The sequence below is a fragment of the Scylla paramamosain genome, chromosome 15 (genome assembly GCF_035594125.1).
Source record: "Scylla paramamosain isolate STU-SP2022 chromosome 15, ASM3559412v1, whole genome shotgun sequence".
Taxonomy (NCBI): Eukaryota; Metazoa; Arthropoda; class Malacostraca; order Decapoda; family Portunidae; genus Scylla; species Scylla paramamosain.
The window spans coordinates 21972759-21997511 of NC_087165.1; the positions used below are offsets into that span (position 1 = coordinate 21972759).

The window sequence follows — 24753 nt, forward strand, 5'->3', positions numbered from 1 at the left end:
AATTTTTATCTGAAATACATGTTAAGAAAGGCTTATGGACTATAGCCTGGGCAGCCTGTTTTGTTTCACCTGGCTTACAAATGGCTCATATTTCAAGGTAGGGCTGCGTCTTCCAGAAAAATGGATTCATATGATGGATGTGACAAACAAAACTGAATTTACTTAATGAATACAGTGGTGGGATGTGGAGAAAGAATTTTATTAAATTATACAAGGCTACAGTTGGCAACTGATAATGAGTAGGGCTGCTACCAGAAGATTTAAACAACTCTACTCTTATGGCAATAACCAAGCAGGCCAGCTTATTTCATAACAACAGTGTATTTTTCTTGTGATTCCTTAGCCACTTGAGGGATTTCAAGGAGTAGTTGTCATAACAAGTAAGTGCAGCACTTAACCTCTGGCAGCAAGAAAAAGACAGTAAAGACACCCCAGCCTCTCTTGAATCTTAAACTTGATCTTAATGTTACCTGTTACCATAGAAACTCCTCACTTTACACAAATTACCTCGAGGGAAAGCAATGTCTCCATATTTCTCAAGAGCAATCTGAGCTTCAAGATAGAGGGCATCAAAACGGTTGAAGAAAAACTCCCAGGACAGAATACGCTGATCAGGAAGGCGGGAACTAAGCTGGTGGAGAGCTTGCAGAATCATTGGGCGGTCCATGATCACACTGTCAAACTGAGAGTACAAAAAAGAGAGAGGCAGCAATTCCTTAACTATATTATCTTGAGCTTTACCACTTTACTCTTGTCAAGTAGTTCCTAATCCTAAATTGTAATATTATTGAAAAAATAAGTTGTTACTAACAATGACCATATATATCATACTGCCAATACCCTAGTCTATAAATGTAAAGAGAGTTTTATGGAATAGTATTCTCTTGCCAATTTTGATGTATAGATCAGAGAGCTGGACTTGGAAAAGAGCACAACAATCAAGAATGTCTGCTGTGAAAATTACTTTTCAGAGAGGGATGTGTGGAGTGACAATCTGAGAGGGTGAGAGCAATGACAGTGTGAATGAGAAATATAGTAAGAGTGCCAGTGCAGACAGTATAAATTGTGGAGTGGTGGAGTGGGTGAAAAGAAACACACACTGAGATGGTATAGCCAGACTGTAAGAATAAAGAGCAAAAAGTTTGCAAAGAAAATGTATGAGAGCAAAGTTAAGGGTGATAGGAGGAGGAAGATCACTTGGAAAGTGGAAGAATGAGAGTGAGCATGATAATAATATAATGTAAGTGCTTGAACAAACAAGAATGGAATGTTTGGATAAGGAAGGGAAGAGGCTTTTCTATTATGGTCACCTTCTTAGGGGACACACCTGGAGGGAGTAAGGCAATAGGGAGACAAAAAGCAAGATAAAAATACCCTAGAGATCACATTGTCTTTTTGCTACTTGAATGCTACCTTCTTTCTTGAAATCCTTGCCTACCTGCTGTTCTAGACACCAGCATAGGGCACGCAAGCCACTGTCTGGTAGTGTGGTGAGGTACAGGTAGGCCCGCTGGGCCACTGCTACACTGATGTCATCCAGGGAGGAGATGAGGAAGCAGAAGGCATGTGCAATGGCTGCCTGAAGTCCTGGGCACTGGTGCACAGAGGACATCCCCAGAAATCGTCCCATGACCACCACTTTTTCCACTGTGGTTAGATAAAGAAAAATTGTAAATATTTCTGGAAATGGAAATAAATAGATAAAATAAGATTAGACATTCTGTGAATTGCCATCACCACCATAATCCCTTAAATCATAAGGAAGAACAACTGTTCTGAGATTATAATTTTATAATCTCATTATGATGGTACATAAAAGTAATTTCTCATTAACCACTAATTCTCCAACAGCATACTTTTCTTACAGCTGGTTATTCATATGTATACCAATTCATTAATTACATAAGGCTCCCCACACACAGGTCACTTTTCAGTGGATGGGCCTGCCACTATTTTATGGTGAGAAATGGAATGCATGTGTTTCCATGGCAGCCACAAAAAAATTGGTGAAAAGGTCCATTTTACCTGCCACACCAACTGTGGCTGGCCACTGTGACTGCTGATGGATCTTATTGATTTAAATTGCACCCCACACACAGGCCACTTGTGGGTGGCAGTGGAGTTCTGTGGTCACCTTCTTAGGTGACCTTCCTAGAAGGTGGCTGATGTATAATTACAGCATGTAGAGGTCATGCTGTGCTGTATGTAACATATTTATTGTCACACAAGATGATCAAAATTTTTACTTTTAGCAAAGTAAAAAATAAATAAATAATAATTAATAATATAAAAATAGAAAATGAATGAATAAATATAAAATAGATAAAAAAATTAGAATACTATTTCAGTTTACTGTACAATGTATAAAATAGTCCACGTATAAAATAGTCTCTGGTTAACAACAGGGTATACTTTCTTGGCTGCTTTCTTTCACCTGCTTTTTGATAACAGACCTCAGGCAGCTGGCTATGCCCACGGCATCAATGATAACAATGATCAGCATTACATTATTAGTGGCTACACAAGCCACACGTGGCTCATGTGGCCACTAATAATGTAATGCCAATCATTGTTATCATTGATGTGTGAGGGACGTAACTGCTGGCTATTTTTTCATAGTGACCATTTTTCAGGGCAGTCACTGATCACAAAGAGTGCCTTGTGTGCAGGCAGTCTTACTGTAGTCTGTATACACAAAATTATTGTTAGTTGGCATCTTTTAATATCCTTCCAAAACTTCTTAATCTCACTGAACTTTTTCTCTCAACTTTCCACCAAATTTGTCATCTATTTTCCTTTTACTTTCTCTTACCAGTTCCTTCACTTTCCAATTCCAAGACTTGTTCTTAGTTCTTTCAGAGACATTAAAGAGAGGAGAATGGTGTATGCCCATCACTGGTTGGGTAACAAGTAACAAGAAGCAAAATAACATTGTAGTATTATTTCCTGAAAGCAGAAGGCAAACTCTATTTTTGGATTGAGGAGGATTGTGTGAAAAATTTTCTTCCTGGCAGTCTTTCTTTTGCTTGTCCCCATCTATACAACACACAAAAATCACAGTAGCATGTCTACACCCATTGATTAAAATAAAGGTTTGACAAGAAGCATTATCTCATTGGCATTGCAGGAGCATGAATTAAAATTACATAACTAATCACTTCAATATTCCATGACACTCCTACCACTTTAACTTACCAGCCTGAAAGCGAACTTTCCAGTCTTGGTGGTTAAAGTGGTTCTCACAGAGCTTCCAGAATATGTCAGCACCACAGGGAAGGGTGATGAAATGGAGCAGCAGTGCCACACACACCTCTGCCACCTGGGACCACTCAGCCTCCAGCAGTGACCACATGCTGAGGAACATTGGATGTGGGAGTAATGTGAAGTTTTGATAAAGTTATGTGAAGTGGAAGTGAAGTAAGGTTATATGGTGAAATTGTATAGCAGTTTTTATATTTGAGAGGGTAGAGAATACCAAAATCTTCCCTGAAAAGTTCTCATCCGCACCCCACTCACTTCTTAATGGTTTGAAATGTTTGCACTGGATGTAACATAATCTGAGGGACATTGTAATTTACTAAAATGAGAGTATTTCAAAATAATTATGCCAAACCCAGGCAGAGGAGGATATTAGCTTGGTGTAGAAGGAAGGAGATAACAGCTTGGATCCCATGTTATTAAGCAGTACCAATAAGTATCTTGGCTAATCACAAGCTGCCAGGCTATGCAGAATGATACCAACAGACAACCTCATGGCCACACAGGCCTTCCTTCTTTCTTTCCTGACCTCTACATGCATGCAGACAGACATGCACTCTCCTACCCAGACCAAATACTTTTCTATCCAGACCAGCAGATCAAACAACTCCCTCTGGCAGACACAGTGAGTAGAAGACCATGTGCCGATAACACCAAACAGGTAACCAGCAGGGGAGTGACGCCTAAATCCCCCAGCAGATGTTGTCAAGAAAAGAATCCCCTGGAAGAGAACACTGAGGGATTGCCAGGGACCATGAGGCATGCCCAGGGATAACAAGGGACTATAAGGGATGCTGCTTGGGTTATCCTTTTGCCCTCACCAGCACTGGCAAGACCAGGTGGCCACCAGTGGCCACACAACCTAGACCCTGACCTGCCTGAGAGGGACTCTGCCCAACTCTTCCATCCGCACTCACCACCACCAATCAGATAAGCACTAACAGGACCTCAAAGTTCCTTAGGCTAGTTAGGTAAGTAGTCTCACCTCATGGTCTTCAGCCTTTGCCTGGCTGGCAAACGTAAAGGTTTCCACCTTGTGAGTGATTAAAGTAAACGCATTTGTTTACTTTTCCTCTCTTTCACTCAAACCAATAATTCATCTTTTTTTGGTCTATTTTAATTTTTTCTTTATCTATTTTTCCTTAAAATATGTGACCAGGGTATTGGAAAAGAAGTACCTAGGATTCAAAAGAACAGAAGAAATACATATAACAAAGAGTACATATTTGTCTACATCAAGCAATTGTGCACTCAAAATACAGCAAATGCAAAAGCTGCAACCTGTCTTTCATTGTCTATATCTACCCAGTTGTAGGATACAGAATTTGAAATAAAGCTGTTTTATCCCACTTAGTGTGTTGCAAAATTGAAAAGTGGTTGACACATTCAGTTCTCAGCTAGCTATATGATCCAGGATCTTAATCCTGAAATAGGCAAAATGCAAGATGAGCATCTTTTATCACATTACAGTCCTTGCTTACTAGCAGTGAACAGGCAATGGATGTAGCCCAATGACTGTGTTTCTATGACAACAAGAGTGTGTAAGTTGTAAATGTGAATCTATGCATATGTGTGCTTGTGTGCTTCCTCCAAGAGATAAGAAATGGTCTACATCACACCTTAAAGGGTAAGACCCAAATATGGAATGAGTAAGAAAATGGAACTTACATCCTGATGGATTTATTCTCCTGACACCAGATGAGGAAACCTCGGTGGTCACTTGCAGCATGAGCCAGTGCCTCCCCATGCAGTACCAGATACTTGAGGCATTCACAGATGTGGTACAGCACGTCTCCATCCTCGTATTCTTCTAAACGCTGCAGGAAAAGTGTGCCATGTAAAATCAAGCTTTTTCTTTTTAGCTGCTGCCACCCATATTATTACTGTATTATGCTAGCTTTTTTTTTTATTATTTTTCAACCTTTTCATTTTTTAATAGCTCCATTGTATTTGCCACATTCAATTACAGTAGGGTAAGTGACAACAAACATGATTCATTCCAATGTAGCATTCATTATACCAAATGTGCGTTATGGTGACTGAAGAACCTATGAAAAAAATTAATTGGTTCCAGAGAACCAGAAAAAAGTATAAAAATTCCACAATAAAAAAAAAAAAAAAAAAAAAAACATCAAAATGATCACATTTACATTACTACACTTGAGATAGCACAACAAATATATATAATACCCTCCCAAGTTGTGTGCCTATTACAGTCCTAAATTCTTACCATCCTGAGTTTCATGCATTATCACTGAGAATTTCACAATCCTCTGATAAGTATAGGTCACATTTACTTAATGTCAGCATCATGCTTATACATATAGTAAATCCTGCCTAAGCATGCTCTCTCTCTCTCTCTCTCTCTCTCTCTCTCTCTCTCTCTCTCTCTCTCTCTCTCTCTCTCAAGTCACTTCCTTCGTGACTGGGTACAAAGCTTAATATGGGCCAAGGTCCACTTTTGACTCATGCATCCTTCTTACCATCATTCATAACACCAGGTTACACAAATGAGGTCACATACTTCATCATCTTTTTGATATGTAACTTTCCTGATTTCCCTCTTTCATTCCTCCTCTGAACTGTCTCATCCACATCTTTTCTTGAACACCCTCTCATTCCTTATTCTTTTATTTCCCTTTATCTAACTTCCATGGCACTTACATTCAGAAGAGTATGGACCACTTGGAGGTGCGATGGCAGCTCCTCCAGCCTAAACTTAAATCGACCCTGAGAAGTTTCCCAAAAATCTGATGCAGCATCCTGATCTGGCTGGGTTGTGAGATCAATAGGCTGGTCATCCTCCCCCACCACACTTGGCTGTGCAACATTTGCTGTGGCATGTGCTGTGGACAAGGAGCTATTAATGACACAAATGAAAACTTCATAAAAAAATTAATCCATTAATAATAATGATTATGATATTGATATTGATCAAGAATATATTTCTTTTGTACAGGTAGCCATTGCAGTTCTCTGAGCAGCTGTGTAACATGATCAAATTTAGATACTCCTCCGTGGACAAAATTTTTGAGTTTCTGAATGCAGCTGAATTGTGATTTTTGTAGTGCCCCTGACAGTTATTCCATAATTAATGTGACTTAAAACTAAGGTTTGTATTGAAATTAGTCTGGCTTCTTTACTGAGGGAATCATGGATTCTGTTATATACATGAGTGTGCCAGATACCTTTGAGCTTGGCTGAATGGAGGCATAATCTACTTTAACCCTTATACACCATCAGGCATGCTCGTGACATTTACATTAGGCCCCATCAGGCACAATTGTGACTCTGCTCTTATTTTTTGCCGTACAGTTTATTTATGTTTGAGACTATTCTTCATACATCAAGGCCTATCATTGGTCCATTGTTTTCAGGATGGTGAACGCCTGGCCAATCATGTGTCAACTTTTACAAGTGTATGTTTGTGACGTGAGGACGCCAGGCGTAAGCGTGGTGAGTACACCAATATGAATGTGTTGTATTTTATTTTTATCAATTTCTAGGCAAGACAGAAAATACACATGTATTTCCATGGGTAAATAAGTACTTCAGGAACATATTATGATGCGTTACAATACTGAGACTTTATTTTCGTCTTGTTATTGGCTTGGATAAGAGTGCATGGTGCTGGCATGATGGAGTGAGATGGGGAGGGTGTGGTGACACTGGTTGTTTCTGACCTTGGTGAAATTGAAGGTGATGGCTATGCTGACACCAGTGAGGAAGAAGTAATCCTAGATGACTTAGCTGTCGATGAAGTCATAAGTGATGATGATTCTGCTACTCTCACAGCAAGCAGTGAAAGTTATAGTAGTGTGATGATGAGACTAGTCAGTCAGCTGGTGTGTCGTCTGCACAGACAGGAGGGTGGGCATCACTGCAAGGTGATGCTGGGCCTCATGTTCCTTTTACAGGAACCAATGGACTGAAACATCCACCCAGCAGTGGTGCCATGCCCACTGGGTATTTCAGAATATATTTTACCAGTGATATAATAGACAAGTTAGTAATGGAAACAAATAGATATGCATAACAGCGGATTCATGAAAATGCTGAGTACCTACGTAAAAAACCGATGTCTTTGGTATATTTATGGATCAAGCAAGGTAAAACACAGCCAGGAGAGTTTATGGCATTTCTAGCAGTGATAATGAATATGGAGCTAATTAGGAAACCAACTTTCAAGTCATACTGGGACTGTTCTAACCCCAGTCAGTCAACTCCCTGGTTCTGTATAGTCCTGTATAGAACTATTGAAATCTGGAATGATTTTGAAGGAGGTTGTGGTTACAGCAAACAGTGTACAAATGTTTAAAGAGAAACTGGATAAATATGGTGCCACTACATCTACCATTTGAAAAATTAATGCTACATACCACACAGTAATAAGAGTGAAAAAAAAAGAAAGAAAGAAAAAAAAAAAATTTATTTTTAAAATAACAAATAAATACAAATAAAAAAATAAGTGACTCTACCATTTGAAAAATACATGCTTTACAATAATCTTGTACAGTGATTAATGTCTACACAAAGAATAAACTGCATAACAGCTTTCAACAATAAAAGAAAGTGTACACTTCACAAAATAAAACAAGTAAATACTGTTTTTGTTGGTTTATTTTGCCTTTATTTTATGGTAAGAGGGAGGAAGGGGAATGGCAGATAAGTTGTGAAATTGGGTAAGTCATAAGGGTTAGAGCCCCCAATTATGCTGACTCAGAGAGGTTTTAGGTTGGATTCACACAAGGCAAATACAGGTAAAGACATATCCACTACATACCCACATCCTCCTCAGTGAGAGTGACAGCTCGGGCTACAGCTTTCACCACACTTTCTTGGGGAATGTTGGGAGCCAAGTCAAGTTCACCCACTGTCTCCACTGTAGCCGTCACAATCTGTTGCAAATAGTTTCATCACAGTTATGTCTGACCAGTGAACCTTCAGTCTGGAAGCTTCAGCAGTCCCTTTCATAATTCAAAGTTGCATAATTCTCTCCCCTTTCATCTTCCATTCAGATTTTTATTTCATATCACCCTATTTCATTTTTTTTTTATTTTTATAGCAATGTTTTCCTCTCTTCCTCTGTCTCAGTCTCTCTCTCTTTCAATCACGTTCAAAACCTATCAAGGTATCATATACTTTACCAACAGCTCTCTAATATCAATACAAATCAATATCAATACATCATTTTTAGCACCCAATTTTATTTATTTTTTATTTTCATATCACTGGCTTTCCTTTCTATGAGCAACTCTATCTCAGTCTGTCTATCTCAATCATATTCAAAACCTTCCAAGGTATGATGCACTTTACCATTAGCTCTCTTATAATGATACAAGTCAATCTCATATCTGTAAGAATAGCTACAATGTTTAATATGAAATCAATGATAGGACTGGCATGGAATGGTGGATTATTAAAGTTAGCTGAATTTCATCATCAAAAAGGCCAAATCTAGAACTGTTAGCAATGAATACTGCATAATTATTGTATTCCAAAATCAAAATGGTATCAGTATCAAAAATAGGGTTTGTTTGCCTGTCTGCAAAGGTGAGGCAACAGCACCAAGCTCATATTAAAAATAATGGGGCACTGATGATACATTTTACAAGCAGTACAATGTCAATAAAACACTTATTTAGCAGCCTACACCACACCATGATCTTCCTGAGCCTCTGTTGCCCTTATGCTGTGCTTTTGCATAAGTTATACAGAAACCGTTAACCTCTTCAACATGTCAACACACCTTGTACTTCACATGCAGTAAAAGCCCTCTGCTTCTTACTCCATTGCAAAGTAGCATGGTATTCATCAGTGAAAAATGACAAAAAAAATATGAAGGAAAAGTTATAAATGATTGGATACAGATCATATTTTGCCTAGTATTCAAAAAAAGAGGATACTAAACAATGACAACTAATGTTCCAGAATATAAAGTAAAAAGCAGACTAAATGAATATAATATTTATAAGGAAATTTATTAGTAGAGTATATTGAATATACCTAACTAAGAATGCTAACTGAGAATGCTAACTAAGAATAAATCTTAAGTGAAAGAAATTCTCTATAAAATAAGAGGATATACTGCTGAAAAATATATGAGAAATTTGGTAAATCAAAAGAACAGGGATGAGGTGCAAGGATAACAACACAGATACATCTACTGAATTTAAGCCTAACTAGCCACAAGCTAATAATTATAACTGAACACATGGTAAATTCAAATTCAGTTCAACCTAACTATAGCCATCAATCACAGGCAAAAATCACACAGATCAACTTTTATTAATGCCCTGTCTTTGACTAGAAATCACTGCTCCAATTTTACTTACCTGGGGCATATTGGCCATAACGGAAATAAGTCCAACCTCTCTTGGTGTGAGGAGGCTGCTGGGCCTTGGGGACTGGGTGCAGCTTCCACTCTGGGGATCCTGTGTGGTGGAGAGCTCAGGACTCTTGGTGGTCTGGGATGACTCCATTTCTGGTGGAATTATATCTGCAACCTACAAAACAATAGAAAATAGCCAAGTAAATCATGGTATATACTCCTTAATTAATTTAGGCAGTTCTCTTGGTTATATTACTGCACTACTTTGTCTCAAGTGATCTTGCCAACACATTCATGAAAAGAATTTAGAACTCCACATTTGTAAGACCATAAACATCTCTGTAAGTGACACTATTAACCCCATCCACATTATCAAAGCCACTTCTGTTGCAGCTGAGTGAAGATACAAGCAATGTCTTCACTTATAAGCTTCTAGAATCCCATGGTAATGACCAGAAGAAAAGTTGTGGATCTCCAAAAATTGGTGATGGCAGTGATCAAGTGGTGAGAAGTAGGTGTGCTCACACTGCCAGTTTTGTGAGCAATGAGGATATGAGTGATTTCCTGGCATATGTAGTGAGCTGGGTGATTATCTTGTGCACATTGACCCTCCCGCCAAAGAGGTGGTGAATACCCATGATGAATCTACATGCATTCTGAAGTGTGTAGATTTTCATTGTGTGTGCATTTTTTAATATATATTAATTTATTTTACAGTCACTGTAGTGTCCAAGCATAATAATGTGGTAAATTGTACTTGTCATCAGTGATCACTCATGGCTTGACTGGTAAATTGTTCATGCCTTGCCTCTCATATTTAGCTCCATATTTTTTCAGCATTTAGAAAATCATACATACAATTTCAAGACTGAGAGAGAGAGAGAGAGAGAGAGAGAGAGAGAGAGAGAGAGAGAGAGAGAGAGAGAGAGAGAGAGAGAGAGAGAGAGAGAGAGAGAGAGAGAGAGAGAGAGAGAGCAATGAAATGCCCACAATCACACACACACACACTCAATTTCCTAAATCTATGCAGACGTCTAACTGCAAAATCCCATGAATCAAGAAGACACATTAACTTACCCTGTTATTTTGAATAGCCATTCGAGGACACAAGAAAGCCACCACATCCATGGCCAGTTGGAAAAAAGTAGTGGTGAGTTCACAGGTGGTGCAGTCTAAGTGTCCATCACAAGTGTGTGGGGCCAGGCATGGGGCAGCCAACATGTCTCGAATAAGGATCATGATGGACTGGCTCTGCTGTGCTTCTGTGCCTTGATGGCGCTCCAGTTCCTGCACCTCCATCTATACAGAGAAAATTACCTGATCTACAATACAGCATGAGGTAACCTTTTTCAACTAAATATTTAGAATTAAGAAAATAAAGAATAAAAAAAATCTTTATACATATCTATATAAAGCAATCCATGAACCAAGTCAAAGACTCACAATGATCAGTCTACTGTACAAACTGCATCTTTTTTTCTGCCTTGTACCTGCTTGAAGAGAACATCGAGCATGAGAACAAAGCAGGTGAGGATCAGCTGAGGGTTGGAGTAGTGGTCTTCAGGATGGTCTGAGGGTGGTCGGTCCTCCTCAGAGAGGCCAGAACTGCTGCCAAGGTCATCCTCCACCACTGGTTCTGTTTAGGATTCAAAGGAAATGCAGTGCATTGGATTATCAGTGCTACAGTGGAAGAAGAAAAATCACAAAGAGCTTTGTAAACAGTAAAGATCTACACTTGTGCTTAGTGACAAGATATATGTACCTTGGAAAAAAAAAAATCATATTGTGGAGAATACTGATCATCTTTCACCACGTAGGTAATAGTTGATGCATGATCAGATCTGGCGTAGTCTAGCATGCTCTGGATATTATTTTTATTTTTATTTCATGAAATCTTGAAGAATGATAAGGCAAAGCTTACTTAAGCTTGTATTGAACCAGAATTCCCTTGAAATAAATATGCACAAAGTGTCAACACTCCTCTACCGTGACATACCCAAAATAGAAGAATCTGGCCGGGTAGATGAGCTGGTCTTCCTAGATGGAGGTGATGTGTTGCACAGGGATGACACACCTTCACTGAACATCCCCAGCAGGAGGTCCATTGACACCACAATGTTTAGAGATGACAAGATCTAAAAATTATGTGATAAATTCAATAACAGGCAACCATGAGTAAGATTTCAAAATCTAGCAAGTTTGAAAATACATAAGGTTTGAAATCCATAAACTTTTTCTTTTTTATCTTATAAAATCCAAACAAAACTACACTGTCATATTTACTTTACTCTGATGCTATCCAGTCTATTTCAATTAGAGCTGATTCAGACCTCCTCACCCAGCATAATTCATCATAATGCAACCCTGAATCCAGTAATGTAGCAACAGGGCTGGAGGGGGCAGTCTGCCCTGGGTGCCCCTTGTTAGGGGGTGGGAAATAAAGCCTTCTCTTTTCTTTGTTTTTTTCTGTGACACTGAACATTTTTTTTGGGGTATTGAATATGAAATTCAAAGGTATATGATGATGATGCAAGTGTTCACTAGAATGACTGACAAAAAAGAACAAGAAACAGTAGAAAAAGAAATTTAAAAAATGGAATTAAATCTGTTTCATTTGTTAGATATAATCAAATTCTTAGCAAAGCTAACAGCCAGATTATCAAATAACCTCTTCCCCATTCCCGCCTGGAAACCATTCTTTGTTTATTATCAGTCACAAGGAGGCTCCTCGAGCAATGCACAAAGAGGTCGAGTAGCAGAAAAACAAACTAGTGGCACTCCTTCATGAAGAGTGGCCCAGCAGTGCCTCTTCACCTACTTCTTTGCTTATTTCATGCTTAATTACATCACTTTTCCATGTTATTGTATTTCTTTCAGAAGCCATCATGAAAAATTACATACTGGTACCAAAGCTTTCTGTTGCTAAAGTAAAATCATTCTGAGTTGTGCTTGTTTTGTTTTTAGAATTTTTTGTTCTAAAAAACAATTAATCAAAATTTAATGTAAATGTTTTAATCTAGAATTGAGTGATTGGGTGGCAAGGGAGAGAGGAGCACAAATTTGAAAGTCTGCCTATGCTAGGCAGCAAATCACCTCACTACTCCCCTGCCTATACCAACCCAACATCAAGGCCTAATTGATTTCAGTCCAAGACTTTCTAGACTAAAACTTGCCCAAGTCATGCCAAGGTAGGATAGGCTGTCCTATAATGTAGCATAACTGAGATGAACTAACACTGTTCCTCACCTGCAACCATGAAAGTGTCTGCTCCTGTACACTGGCCGAGGTCTTGGTGAAGCGCAGAGTGATGAACTGATACATCTGGGCTGCATCAAACCCCAATGGGCTCATGTCCGAGTCCAAGAGTTTGCTGAATATATATATATATGGATCCAGGATGATATTGGCAGCTACACAATTGTGGGATAAGAATAACAGGAACTGACAAAAGGTCTCACATAACTGTGTTGCTTCATTAGCTGCCACTGCATATGATCTGTTTCTACTTGTATCAATCAATCAGTCTGCAGAATTATGTATAAGCTTATTTTTCCCTCATCCTTCCTTCTGTACATGTACCTATAGATCAAATTATGTGAAATGGAACCCCTTTCCTATATTTATGTCCCACCAGGTGTTCCCCATTTTCATTCACTCCATTCATACATCATATTCCAACCATACATCCTACCTCCCTATTTCCAAACTTTCCATCCATATTTCCAATTAAAATTATCCCTCTCCCTCTTCCAATTTTCATTAGATGTTCATTTAAATAATTCCATAACTCTATATCATGTATAGCACAAGAACAGGGTGTGTTAAACCAAGGTTTGGAAGGTTTAGGTGGAGAGAGAGTGAGGAATATACGCCTCCATGCCAGACACTATCACCTCAGACACTATCATGCTCAGAACACAGAGACAGGTCTCTGACATGGAAGCAGTAGTCATTCCAAGGAAAATCCACATAATACCTCCTCAGGTCCCCCCAACTAGCAGAGGCAAAATACCAGAGGCACCTCTGCTTTGGGGGATCCTGAGGAGGGATTGGAGCGATAGGACAAGATACAGATATGAGTTTGAGATTGGAGAAGCCCAACAGAGAAGAAGCGGTAACAGCATAAGCAGAAGGAATAGAGGTTAGGAAAAGGTCAAGAATGTTGGGCATATCTCCAAGATAGGAATACCAGTAGGGTGTTGCACCAGTTGCTCTAGATTGTGGTGGATAGCAAAGTTAAAGGCTAATTCACCAGGATGGTCAGGGAAAGGAGAGAAAAAACCAAAGCTGCTCCTAATCTAAATATAAAAATTAAGGTATAATAAGGTATAATAAAAAGAACTTCAATATGCAGAACATGCAGAAAGTCTTGACTGGGCAATATGGGTCATGAAGACTCTTCACTAAAATGCTGTACATCCATTAGAGGGTTACTGAATATGTGAAAACTATTTGCCTAACAAAGCAGTGCTAAGCCTCCCAAACTGCTTGTATGGAAAATAATTATTAAAGTAAAATGTCAATGATCAAACTATGGCAAATGTCTAACTGTAATTAATAGGTGCCATAATTTCCCCAATAACTGCTCCATAGTACACCTTTGGAAAACTAAAACACCAACAAAGCAAAGATTTACCAGCAAGAGCAAACATTTCATTCCCCTTACCACCACAACATATTCACAAACATGAGCCAGATTGCCATACTTGAGAGTGATTTTGAGTTCATCCCGTTCCTCTTCTGGAATCTCGTTGTGAATAGCCTCCATCCAGTGCGGCATCACACGGTCCCACACCTGAAGTGACACCAGCTCATGTGTCACTAAGCAGAAGAGCCTGTTGAAGCCTTCCTTGATGTGATCTGTACGAGTGGCCAGTGCATCCCTATGGAGTGAAAGAGAAAGTCAAGTCTTCATGTAACTGATAGGAAGCAGCAGGTGGGAATGAGATTGTCTCTGTGTAAATGAGATGAATGTGTGTGTGTGTGTGTGTGTGTGTGTGTGTGTGTGTGTGTGTGTGTGTGTGTGTGTGTGTGTGTGTGTGTGTGTGTGTGTGTTCTATGAAATATCTTTTCAATTATTTTCTGTTTATTTATTTACTTATTTTTTCTCATTTGTCCTTGTACTAGATTTCTCTTAAAGTTCTAATATGAATGTCATCCTATAATAACATTAATTTTTAGCTTAGTACTATCAGTTTTTCCAATGGGTGGTCAGTATTCCACCATTTTGAAATTAACATTAATTCCTAATAAACAAGAGGTCCAACAGTGATAATTTATTTGTTCATCTTGCTCTAATATTTTGCTTCATATGCTCTTACTACAGAATCTGTGTCAGATATCATAGTTAACTCTTCACTAATTTTCTTATAAACTTGCTTCTAAAGGCATCTTCTATTTACTGTGATCCATTTCAGATCACTAATCTGGCCACATGGCCCATGTTCTATTTACACCTTGATCTGAATTTGTCTCATCAACTTCTCTAACTGACTGTCTTCAGCCTCTTGCTCATCACCACAATGTAGCATCTCTTGCTATCTTCTACTGCTATTTTCATGCTAACTGTTCTTCTGATCTTGCTAACTGCATGCCTCCCCTCCTCCTGCAGCCTCACTGCACAAGACTTTCATCTTTCTCTCACCCTTATTTTGTCCACCTCTCTAATGCAAGAGTTAACCAGTAATCTCAATCATCACTGGATTTTTGTTGCCCTTGGCCAGTGTCCCTCCTACATAAAAACAAAAAGTTGATTAAATTTCATTCCTATGCAAATTAGTTATATCTACACACAATGTGTGTTTCCAGATATTACATAGTACGTACCAGTGACCCCCAACTCTTGCATGTTCCACTGGGTGAGGCATGAGGCACCCAACAAAGACTTCAAAGTGGCTCTTGCACACATCTTGCAGCCAATTGTGAAGGTATTCTGACTTGAGTCGCTCAAGGGAGGTGCGCTGCTGGTCTGAGGAGGAGGAGGAGGAGGAGGGATCATTAATAGAAAACTTCCACTACATTAAATCAATCTTGTCTGTACCCATTCTCTCTCTCTCTCTCTCTCTCTCTCTCTCTCTCTCTCTCTCTCTCTCTCTCTCTCTCTGTGTGTGTGTGTGTGTGTATATATATATATATATATATATATATATATATATATATATATATATATATATATATATATATATATATATATATATATATATACACACACACACAGTGGTACCTTGACTTACTAGTGCCCCAACTTACAAGTTTTTCAAGATATGAGCTGTTGCTTGAACAATTTTTTACTTTGAGCTGCAAGCCAAAATCCGAGATATGAACGAACTTCAGCTACGTCACTGCTAGTTGGCACAGCAAGCACCACAACGTCTGCTCAGCATTTCTCATCTCACTCATTCACTTCACGTGTTTTTATACATTTATTATCTATAAATACCTTTTCTTACAGTAAACCCTTGATATAACAAACACATATAGGAAGAGGAGAGAAAGAGAGAGAGAGAGAGAGAGAGAGAGAGAGAGAGAGAGAGAGAGAGAGAGAGAGAGAGAGAGAGAGAGAGAGAGAGAGAGAGAGAGAGAGAGATGGCTTACTTACCATCAGGTAAATACTGCGTTGCATTGTACCAATGACAAAGAGCTGCAAGGAGGCGACCCAAGACCTCTGGTGGTGTGTCAGAAGTGGGGGCACACAAGCTGACAATTAGCCATACTCCATATCGACTCAGCAGACGTGCCTCCTCAGGGCTGGGGCCATCGCCCTATCCAATGACAGCAAAATGTCAGCATCAAAATAAATAAATAAACAAATATAAGGAAAAATCTCAATAAATACAGAACATGAGCCAGAGTGGATAATTTGGTCATCAACTTGACCAATTTTCCTGCTCATTGAGTAAATAAGATTCTGTTGCTTCTGGTTGTTACATCCTACAAAACTGTGGTGCCCTGAAGGCTATCACATAAAACCCTGCTACACAATGCCTATCCAGAATTGAGTATGGATGATCGTTAGGAAAATGAGCCACCAAAACTAGTAGTACTCATAACATTAGAAAATTATTTGGACAGGACATGATTTCACCACACATAAAGAGATGACATGTATAGTGAATCATTCAGTAATTTTCCCAGCACAGAGGGTCATCACCTACAGTATATTTGTGAGTATTAAAAAGAAACACCTGCCACTTATAACCCTACACACCCTAAGGATGTTCTGATACAGCATTTGCTGTAATTGGAGGTAAATTAATTATTTTAGCATTGGTATTGTGGTTTATCTTATTTTGAAAAAATAAATAAATAAATAAATAAATAAAAATCTGAGAGGAAGTCAAATTCCTGACAGGAGAAGAGATACACAACTTAATAACTGAGCCACAATAATCACTGTGATCCAAGTATAGAATGGCTGACTTTGGGATGGGGCCATCGCCCTATCCAATGACAGCAAAAAATGACAGCACTAAATGTTATAAGAATTTCTTAATCTATTTCTAACACACAACTGCTATACTGTCTATGGCAGCATTTACTACTCTTTAGTATTTTTTCTTTCTTTTCTCTCATGAAAGCTTGGGGCACACACACTACAGCTGCACATGGCCTTGATGCTCATCTCCATCTCATTGGCCTGTGAGCCTGTGGAGGATAATATCCCTTACCTCAGAACACATGGCTACTTTGACATCCAGGTTTCCAGTTTACCTTCCTTAGATTTCCTAAAGTACCCTTTACTGATCACCTCTAAGGAAGGTTGAACAGCTGGGTAAGCTGGGAACCAACTGCCCCAGCCAAAATTTCAACTGGAACCTGCAGATTCATAGCCAGGTGCACTAATAACTGCACCATGGCATCATATATTTTATCTTTTTCCTTTTTTTAATTCCACAAAGAATCTGAGCAGTTATAAAGGTAGCAACAAGATATTGTAGACTCTTAACATTTCTATAAGCCTCTGTCACCCAACTCTGTTAAATTGCAGGAGAAAAAAAAGGGTCCAAGAATAATATATCAAAAGGATGCTAAAGCTATAATTAAGAAATTCATGCTATAAAAGTCTATAATAAGTTAAGATATAGACGGTTAGTGTAGCTAAAACACAGCAAGTGCATGTGAGAAAATGGCAACATGATTTTACCCACTTTGTCAAGGTCATCAAGAAGTCCAGCTCTATTAAGGCGTTCCTGGTCTTTGCTCTTTGTCTTGTCTCCATATGGTTGGGCTTCATTCAGCAAGCTATAAAAAAGTGTTGGGTTTGCCTTAGATATTCTTCATATTACAAATTTGTGAAAGTCAAAGACAAATATGAATAGTAGAATAAAAGGATGAGGCACAGAATGCTGAAGAGAATACAATCCTGAGATGATGTTTCCAGCAAAGATGCTTGTAGAGTTGGGCTGCACATTTGGTAGTGAAGCAGTCTTAGATCTAACTTCCAATCTGTGGAACATCACCTCATTTCCTCCAAACTTCATCTTCTATTCCTCACTTGGTTGTTTTATTCCTATTTCTTTTGGAAATGACAATATGAACAGGCTTTTTATTTTTTTTTTCCTGAGCTACCTTGAAAAAATTATTAATGAATTAAATTAAAGATTAAAAATCAACCCAATCGTGGACTGTGATGCGAAGTTATCTTTGCTATCACAGGGTGAGTGGTAACTACTTTATACAGATTCCTCATTATATATGTGAAAAAATTTTCAAAATAGATCACTTCAGTGCTGCTTTATACAGGTCTAGAGAGAGAGATTTTTAAAATTTATCTGCTTTAAAACATAAACTTGCATTGCTTATAAAAAAAAAAATGTTAATCTAATAGCAAAAGATACAAAAAATTTCATGAGTCATGAGATGATGTAAGAAAGGGCATATGAAAAGAAACAAGGGAGATATAGGTAAGTAACTCACCTGACAATGGCCTCAATGGTGAAATTTTGCATCTGTGGCTCCATAGCCCAAGGTGAACCAATCGTGGTGTGCACAATGTGGTCTGTTCCACGCCGATTATTGTGGCGAATGTTATTACATTGTGAGCAGTAGCGGATGGGGCGGTTAATATTGTAGCTGGCACATTCCATACTAAAGCAGGTGGCAATTGCATTCTTCTCAGTAGAGCGACAATTCTGACATAAAGAAGTTGTGGAAGGAAAATTATAAGTTGTCATACAGGAACTTCCGAGGAAATATGACCCCCAGTAAAGAAAAAAAATTGGAAGGTAAAATGTGAAAATGTTGATAAAAGGGTTTTGTGGTGCATAGGTTATGGGAAGAAACTATGAAAAGAATTAAAGTAACAGAGGAGGTATCACAAATGAATGAGTTACTCCTACCAAAAGTCTATGGGCATAACAATAACTAGTCTCTATAGAAGAAATTACCATCAACCTCTCTGTAAAAGATGTTTACACTGGAGTCTAAATACAAAACTTCTTGTGATTAAAAAATTTCTTTGAAAACTTAATTTAAAAAACATGAAAAGTATAGCAAAAATTAATATAGAAAACTTATATTAATTGTCATTTTTTCATTTTTTTCATTTTGTTTGAAAGTGAAAATAGTTAAAAATTACAGTTATCTATGCACTGTTCCTATGAACTGAAAACAATTTGACATGCACAATATCTTTCCTTTAAAAGAAGAATAAGGAATAGATCTCTACTATCTGATAAAAAAACTGTGATTGAAAATTTTGAACTTTTAAGGTCCAAACCTAGAGAAAAGTACATTCATTTTCTATTTAAAAATTTCTTTGGAAATTTCAGAATTCTTAATTATAAATATGAAATGTAGAAGCAGATACTGATAGAAAAGTTTATATCAATCTATAAAGTATGTTTTTTTTTTGTATAAAAATGTTAGTTAATTTATGTACAATTTCTATGAATGCAAAATAATATTTTACATACAAAAAATCCCTATCTATCATCAGATAAAAATTTTAAGACTGAATTTTTTTCACTTTTTCATCTCCAAAACAGGAAAAAAAAATTATATTAAAAATTTTCTTTTAAAATCAAAGAATTTTAAATAAAGAAAAGTTGAAGAAAAATATTGATATAGAAAGTTTACATAAATCAATGGTGTTATTTTTTTTCCTTTCTAAATTTTGTTTAAATATGAAATGTGGTTAAAGATTAATTTTATTATCAACACACCATTTCTCATGAACTCAAAACCATATTTTATATGTGCACAAAGTCTCTCCTTAAAGTAAGGAACATATCTTTATTAGTGATGCATTGGATACTAAATTCTAGAGATATGCAGATGGGGAGGCTGAGTCAGACATGCATTTCTCATAAAATGCAGTTGCGGGTAAGATTGCAGATGTTAAAATATCAATATTTGTGGATGCAGATGCGATTGGAAATTTGTTTCACCTCCGTATCCATGGTTGCAGCTGTGGATGCTGATAATTTTTACATATAACACAGTAATAAAAAGTGCACCATATCTGCCACACACAGCCGTGTATATTTATTCTCTTTATCTTCTCCCTGTACTGCCATTCTCCACTATCAACCTTCCTCCACTTCCTTGCCCCAAGTATTTTCCTACTTTGTTACAAACTCTCTTCCTACCTCTATTTCACAATACTTCCTTTCCCGACCCTGTTTCTTTCCTCTCCCTTCCTCTTTCATTTTGTCTTAAATTTTCCTCCGTCATCACCTACCCTCCCCTTATCTGTTCAAGATAAGAGGAGCAAGGTAGTGGTATTTCATTCTCTTCCTTTCACTCATTTCATAGCATTTACTCTCCTTCCTTCCTCTCTTTTATCATTTTAATCACATTCTCAGTTGACCTCATTCTATTTATCAATCTTCATCACTGTTCTTACTAACTCTCTCACTTCACCTTTTGCTAACTTTCACACTCACTCATGCTTGTGTTCTCTCACTCACATTGACTCTCATTCTATCTATTACTCACTACCATCAGAATTTTAAAATACAAAGAGTAGAACTGTGGGTTTTTACTTCCTTATGTTCATTTAAACAGTTCTACTCTTTATATTCTAAATTTTTTCTTCTACTTTTCATATTAAAATCCTGCAATTTTGATTTTTATTTCAAAATGTTTTATTTCTATCCAGGTCCTGCCCTTAAAAGAAAGTGAACATTTTTCAATCTGAAAATTTTTATCTGATAATAGAGATACATTCCTTACATAAAGAAGAGACATTCTGTGTATGAACTCAAAAGAGTATGTGACATACACAGCATGTCTTTCCTTTATGTAAGGAATGTATCTACTATCAGATAAAAATTTTCAGATTGAAAAATTTTCACTTTCTTTTCAGGCCAGGACCTGGATAGAAATAAAACATTTTGCAATTAAAAACTCTTTCAAAATTACAGGATTTCAAAATATGAAAAGTAGAAGAAAATATTGACAAAGTTCATATCAGTCAGGTTTTTATTTTTTTATATTCTAAATCTTGTTTAAAAGTGAAATATAATCAAAGTTAAATATAATTACATGCTGTTTCTGTAGACTCAAAAGAATATTTTACACATGCAGAATATCTCTCCTTTAAGTAAAGAACAAAACTCCACATTATTTTGTGTATATGGAAGGCATTCAAGGTGAATGAGACCTGGAAAAATCAGTATATTTCCTAATGTCAACCTTCAGAATCAAAATTTATAAACCTTAATTTTATTGATATAAGATTTTATGGACCACCTAGCTCTTCACCTATAGACATCAATACACAATAGAAAGTGTGTGTGGTAGAACAGAACCCTGTGGAATATCACTTTTAATAGTTTTACAAGTAGATGCCAGATGGCATCAATAAGCAAAATTCATTTAGGGCAACTGAACAATTATCTCTAGCCATTGTCCTATGATTTTTTTTTTACACAAGTTCCCAAGTAGGCAACACCCATCCTCTCCATTTTCATGGGAGATGTCACTGGACAGATCTGCCTCTCATGAAGATTAACAGACCTCATTCTCCTCTCCCTCTCTTGATTTCTCCTTATTTCGTAAATGAACATCATGAACATATGAAGAAATATTAACTAAACTACTAATGACACAAGTGGAAGTAATTTACCTTGTTCTCACAAGTGGCAGAAACCTGTGCCATTGGCATGAGGATGTCAAAGAACTCCACTGTGTTGTGCTCACGCTTGATATCCTCAGCACAATCTATGCAAAGGTAGAGGGGTGGTGGGTTGTCTGGACAGGCACTGAGACATACAGCATGGTCCAGGCACACCTTGACAGCTTCACTAGTGCCATCACCATCACACTCTTCAATCTGGCACAGCAGAGGCTTCCAACCTGTAAGGATGTCACTGCCTCACCCTCATTTCACCCTCCTTTAATTTTGCTTCTTTCCTATGGTTTCACTGCATGCTCCCCTGAATCAGCCTGCTGTGTGTGTGTGTGTGTGTGTGTGTGTGTGTGTGTGTGTGTGTGTGTGTGTGTGTGTGTGTGTTTGTGTGTGTGTGTTGTGTGTGTACATGCAAATACAATCAAATAGTGAAAACCTCCCTGTAATTTAAGTTTTGGTGTGTTAAAATTGACAGTGAGGTTTTTTGCTTATTCTGAAAATGAAAGTTCAGGATAATTTCTTTGAAAGAATCTCACCTCAGGCTTAAATGCTGCAAATCAAGGTGTTTCATTGATTTCAACTAATTCAGGTTCTTGTAACCTTCACATCTGCAGCACAATGAATGTTTGCCAAAGAGAAGTGTAGCAAGTAAACATCTCTCAATGATGTAACTTCTCGAAAGTTCAAACAAAATTATCAAGAGAATAAATCTAACATCATGAGACTTTGGCACCTGGGAAACATCTTTAACTTGAAACGCATTCTTCATAACAGATCTGTTGCAATGATTCAATGCTTTATAATCTAAGGAAACAAGTAATATGACCAGTATTTACTTACCATAAGGAAATGATTGTTGAATATTTTGGGTATGTGGCACAATTTAAATTTTTATCTCAATTATGTTCAAGTTAATGAAAGACAAAAAAAGGTGGAATTTTGAGTCTCATGAAATAAGTTTCATTATCACTGAAAATGCTGTTATTATTAAATATAAAAGTAAATTAAAACAATACAAATATTCTTGCAAAACAGTTTTCTTACTATATAAAATTATCTACTGAATAAAATCTATTCTCTCACAATTCCGATACAATCCTTAGATCAATATACCTAAGTTACAAGTGACTTGTCTGCTAGTCTAAAATTGCAATGTTGATTGGAGAAGATTAACTCACCTATGCATGATTTTCTAGATCAAGTGTAGATGGGGCATATTCCCAAAGGAAGGATGTGGGCAAGCAAGGGCAGGCTTCCTGGTGTCTTTTAAGCCAAAAGTACACATTGGTAAAAGCCATGCAGCCAAATGCAAAAATGCTACAGCAGTCTACTTCAGTATGTACTATTAACCTAATCAAATCAATTTTAACTGTCATTTATTGAACATTATATAATTTGGTTGTAGTCACATTAAACAATATTCAGGTGGAAGTCAACCAGAAAACCAATACTAGGTACAAGAAAATTAATACTTATCTAATTGGCTGTACCGAAAATATTGAACAATGTAATTTCATTAATAATTACTTATTTTAACTACTATCATTTTGAAGTTTCCACATCTCAGTCAAATACATAAATAAATAGAAATTAATTGAATTCCGGAACCAGGCAAAGGGATCTTAACCCCTGGAATGAACTCCAATCTAATACATGTCTACTTAAATGTGTGCTGCGGTTCCTAAATGAGCACCATAGCATTTGGTTGCTAATTTTTACTATATCAAGAGAATCTTTAACACCTGCCCTTCTTGCCCCCTTCCCTTGTGTGGTCATGCCACCCTCTTAAATGTGAGTTGTTATAGTAGTGTGTCATTCGCTAGTATCAAAACTAAAGAAAGATAGATGAAGCAGAAACTAATCTACTATAATGAGAGAGAGAGAGAGAGAGAGAGAGAGAGAGAGAGAGAGAGAGAGAGAGAGAGAGAGAGAGAGAGAGAGAGAGAGAGAGAGAGACAGAGAGAGAGAGAGAGAGAAAGCATCACGGCATCATCATCCAACTCAAGTGCATGGCATAGGAGAGGATGGTCCTGGCCTCTGACATGCTTCCTCATGCACAAGTCTCAAGGCAGAGGCAAGCCCAGGCACATGCTCAACATGCTCAAACCTCTCTGTTCATTGAGTCATGAGCATGGAGTCAGCTCTTTGGTCTGTGGACACTGTGAGGAGTTGTGTGACCAATGGGAGGCTTAACAACACTATAAAACCACTGGAATCCTGAATTCTTTTAAGTCTCCCAAAATCACATCCTTAGAACAATGAGAATATTCACTTTTCCATAATACAATGGAAGAATTTCTAAAAAATTATGAATATAAAAATATTTTACTGACGTTGTAACAAAACTTTATATAAAAATCATACAAATTGGGAAATAAATCTTTTTCCTTCAACCCAGAAAGAAATTAGCATCATAATTCCTATATACAAAATATCAGGTTTCAACTTTTTTCTTTATATGATTTATCCAGTCTGTCACATTCACATAAAGCTCAAAATACAGGTAAAGCCAAGAAAACAATCTACATACTGTACATTTGCACATTTTGAATTTACACACACACACACACACACACACACACACACACACACACAATCAGGATAATGAGGAACTAAAAGGTGGCCTTTCACTTTCTTGAAAACGTGATGAATAAATAATAACTGGAATAACTAGGTAGAACAAAATTATAATTTGTTTGACTGCAAGATTCCTTAAAAGAAAAAACATACAAAGAAACTGAAGAGATCACAAACCATAGTGATTAAAATGGTGGCATAGTTAAAAAAAAAAAAAAACTTATGAGTATGGATTACAAAAATTAGATGACCACAATCTGATTAGATGACACACATCTGAAGAAGAGCAAAAGGAAGCTTCATTATGATATAGCAATTAACAAACTAGCTGGAATTAGATACAACATATTTACTACTGCAAAGACAGAGAGACTTACTAAAACAACTCAAAGGGTAAGATGATAAACAAGTTAGAGAAACTACAATTTCTCACACTGAGGTGTAAATCTGGAATGGACAACACAATGAGAGGTGATAGCATCAGGGATTATGTATATAACAAAAAAACAAAAAA

General features: G+C 37.3%; 1 protein-coding gene across 1 annotated transcript in view; it reads right to left on the bottom strand.

Moving 5' to 3' along the window:
- LOC135107254 (protein unc-79 homolog) overlaps nt 1–24753 on the bottom strand; it is a 99751-nt gene that overhangs the window by 55656 nt on the left and 19342 nt on the right. Inside the window, 17 exon segments of the mRNA XM_064016913.1 lie at nt 508–682; nt 1439–1647; nt 3196–3353; nt 4927–5075; nt 5923–6104; nt 8042–8156; nt 9594–9764; nt 10667–10888; nt 11080–11225; nt 11586–11724; nt 12836–12959; nt 14296–14472; nt 15416–15557; nt 16188–16350; nt 17737–17830; nt 18506–18720; nt 21660–21889. Of these exon segments, the coding sequence (XP_063872983.1) occupies nt 508–682; nt 1439–1647; nt 3196–3353; nt 4927–5075; nt 5923–6104; nt 8042–8156; nt 9594–9764; nt 10667–10888; nt 11080–11225; nt 11586–11724; nt 12836–12959; nt 14296–14472; nt 15416–15557; nt 16188–16350; nt 17737–17830; nt 18506–18720; nt 21660–21889 (2811 nt within the window).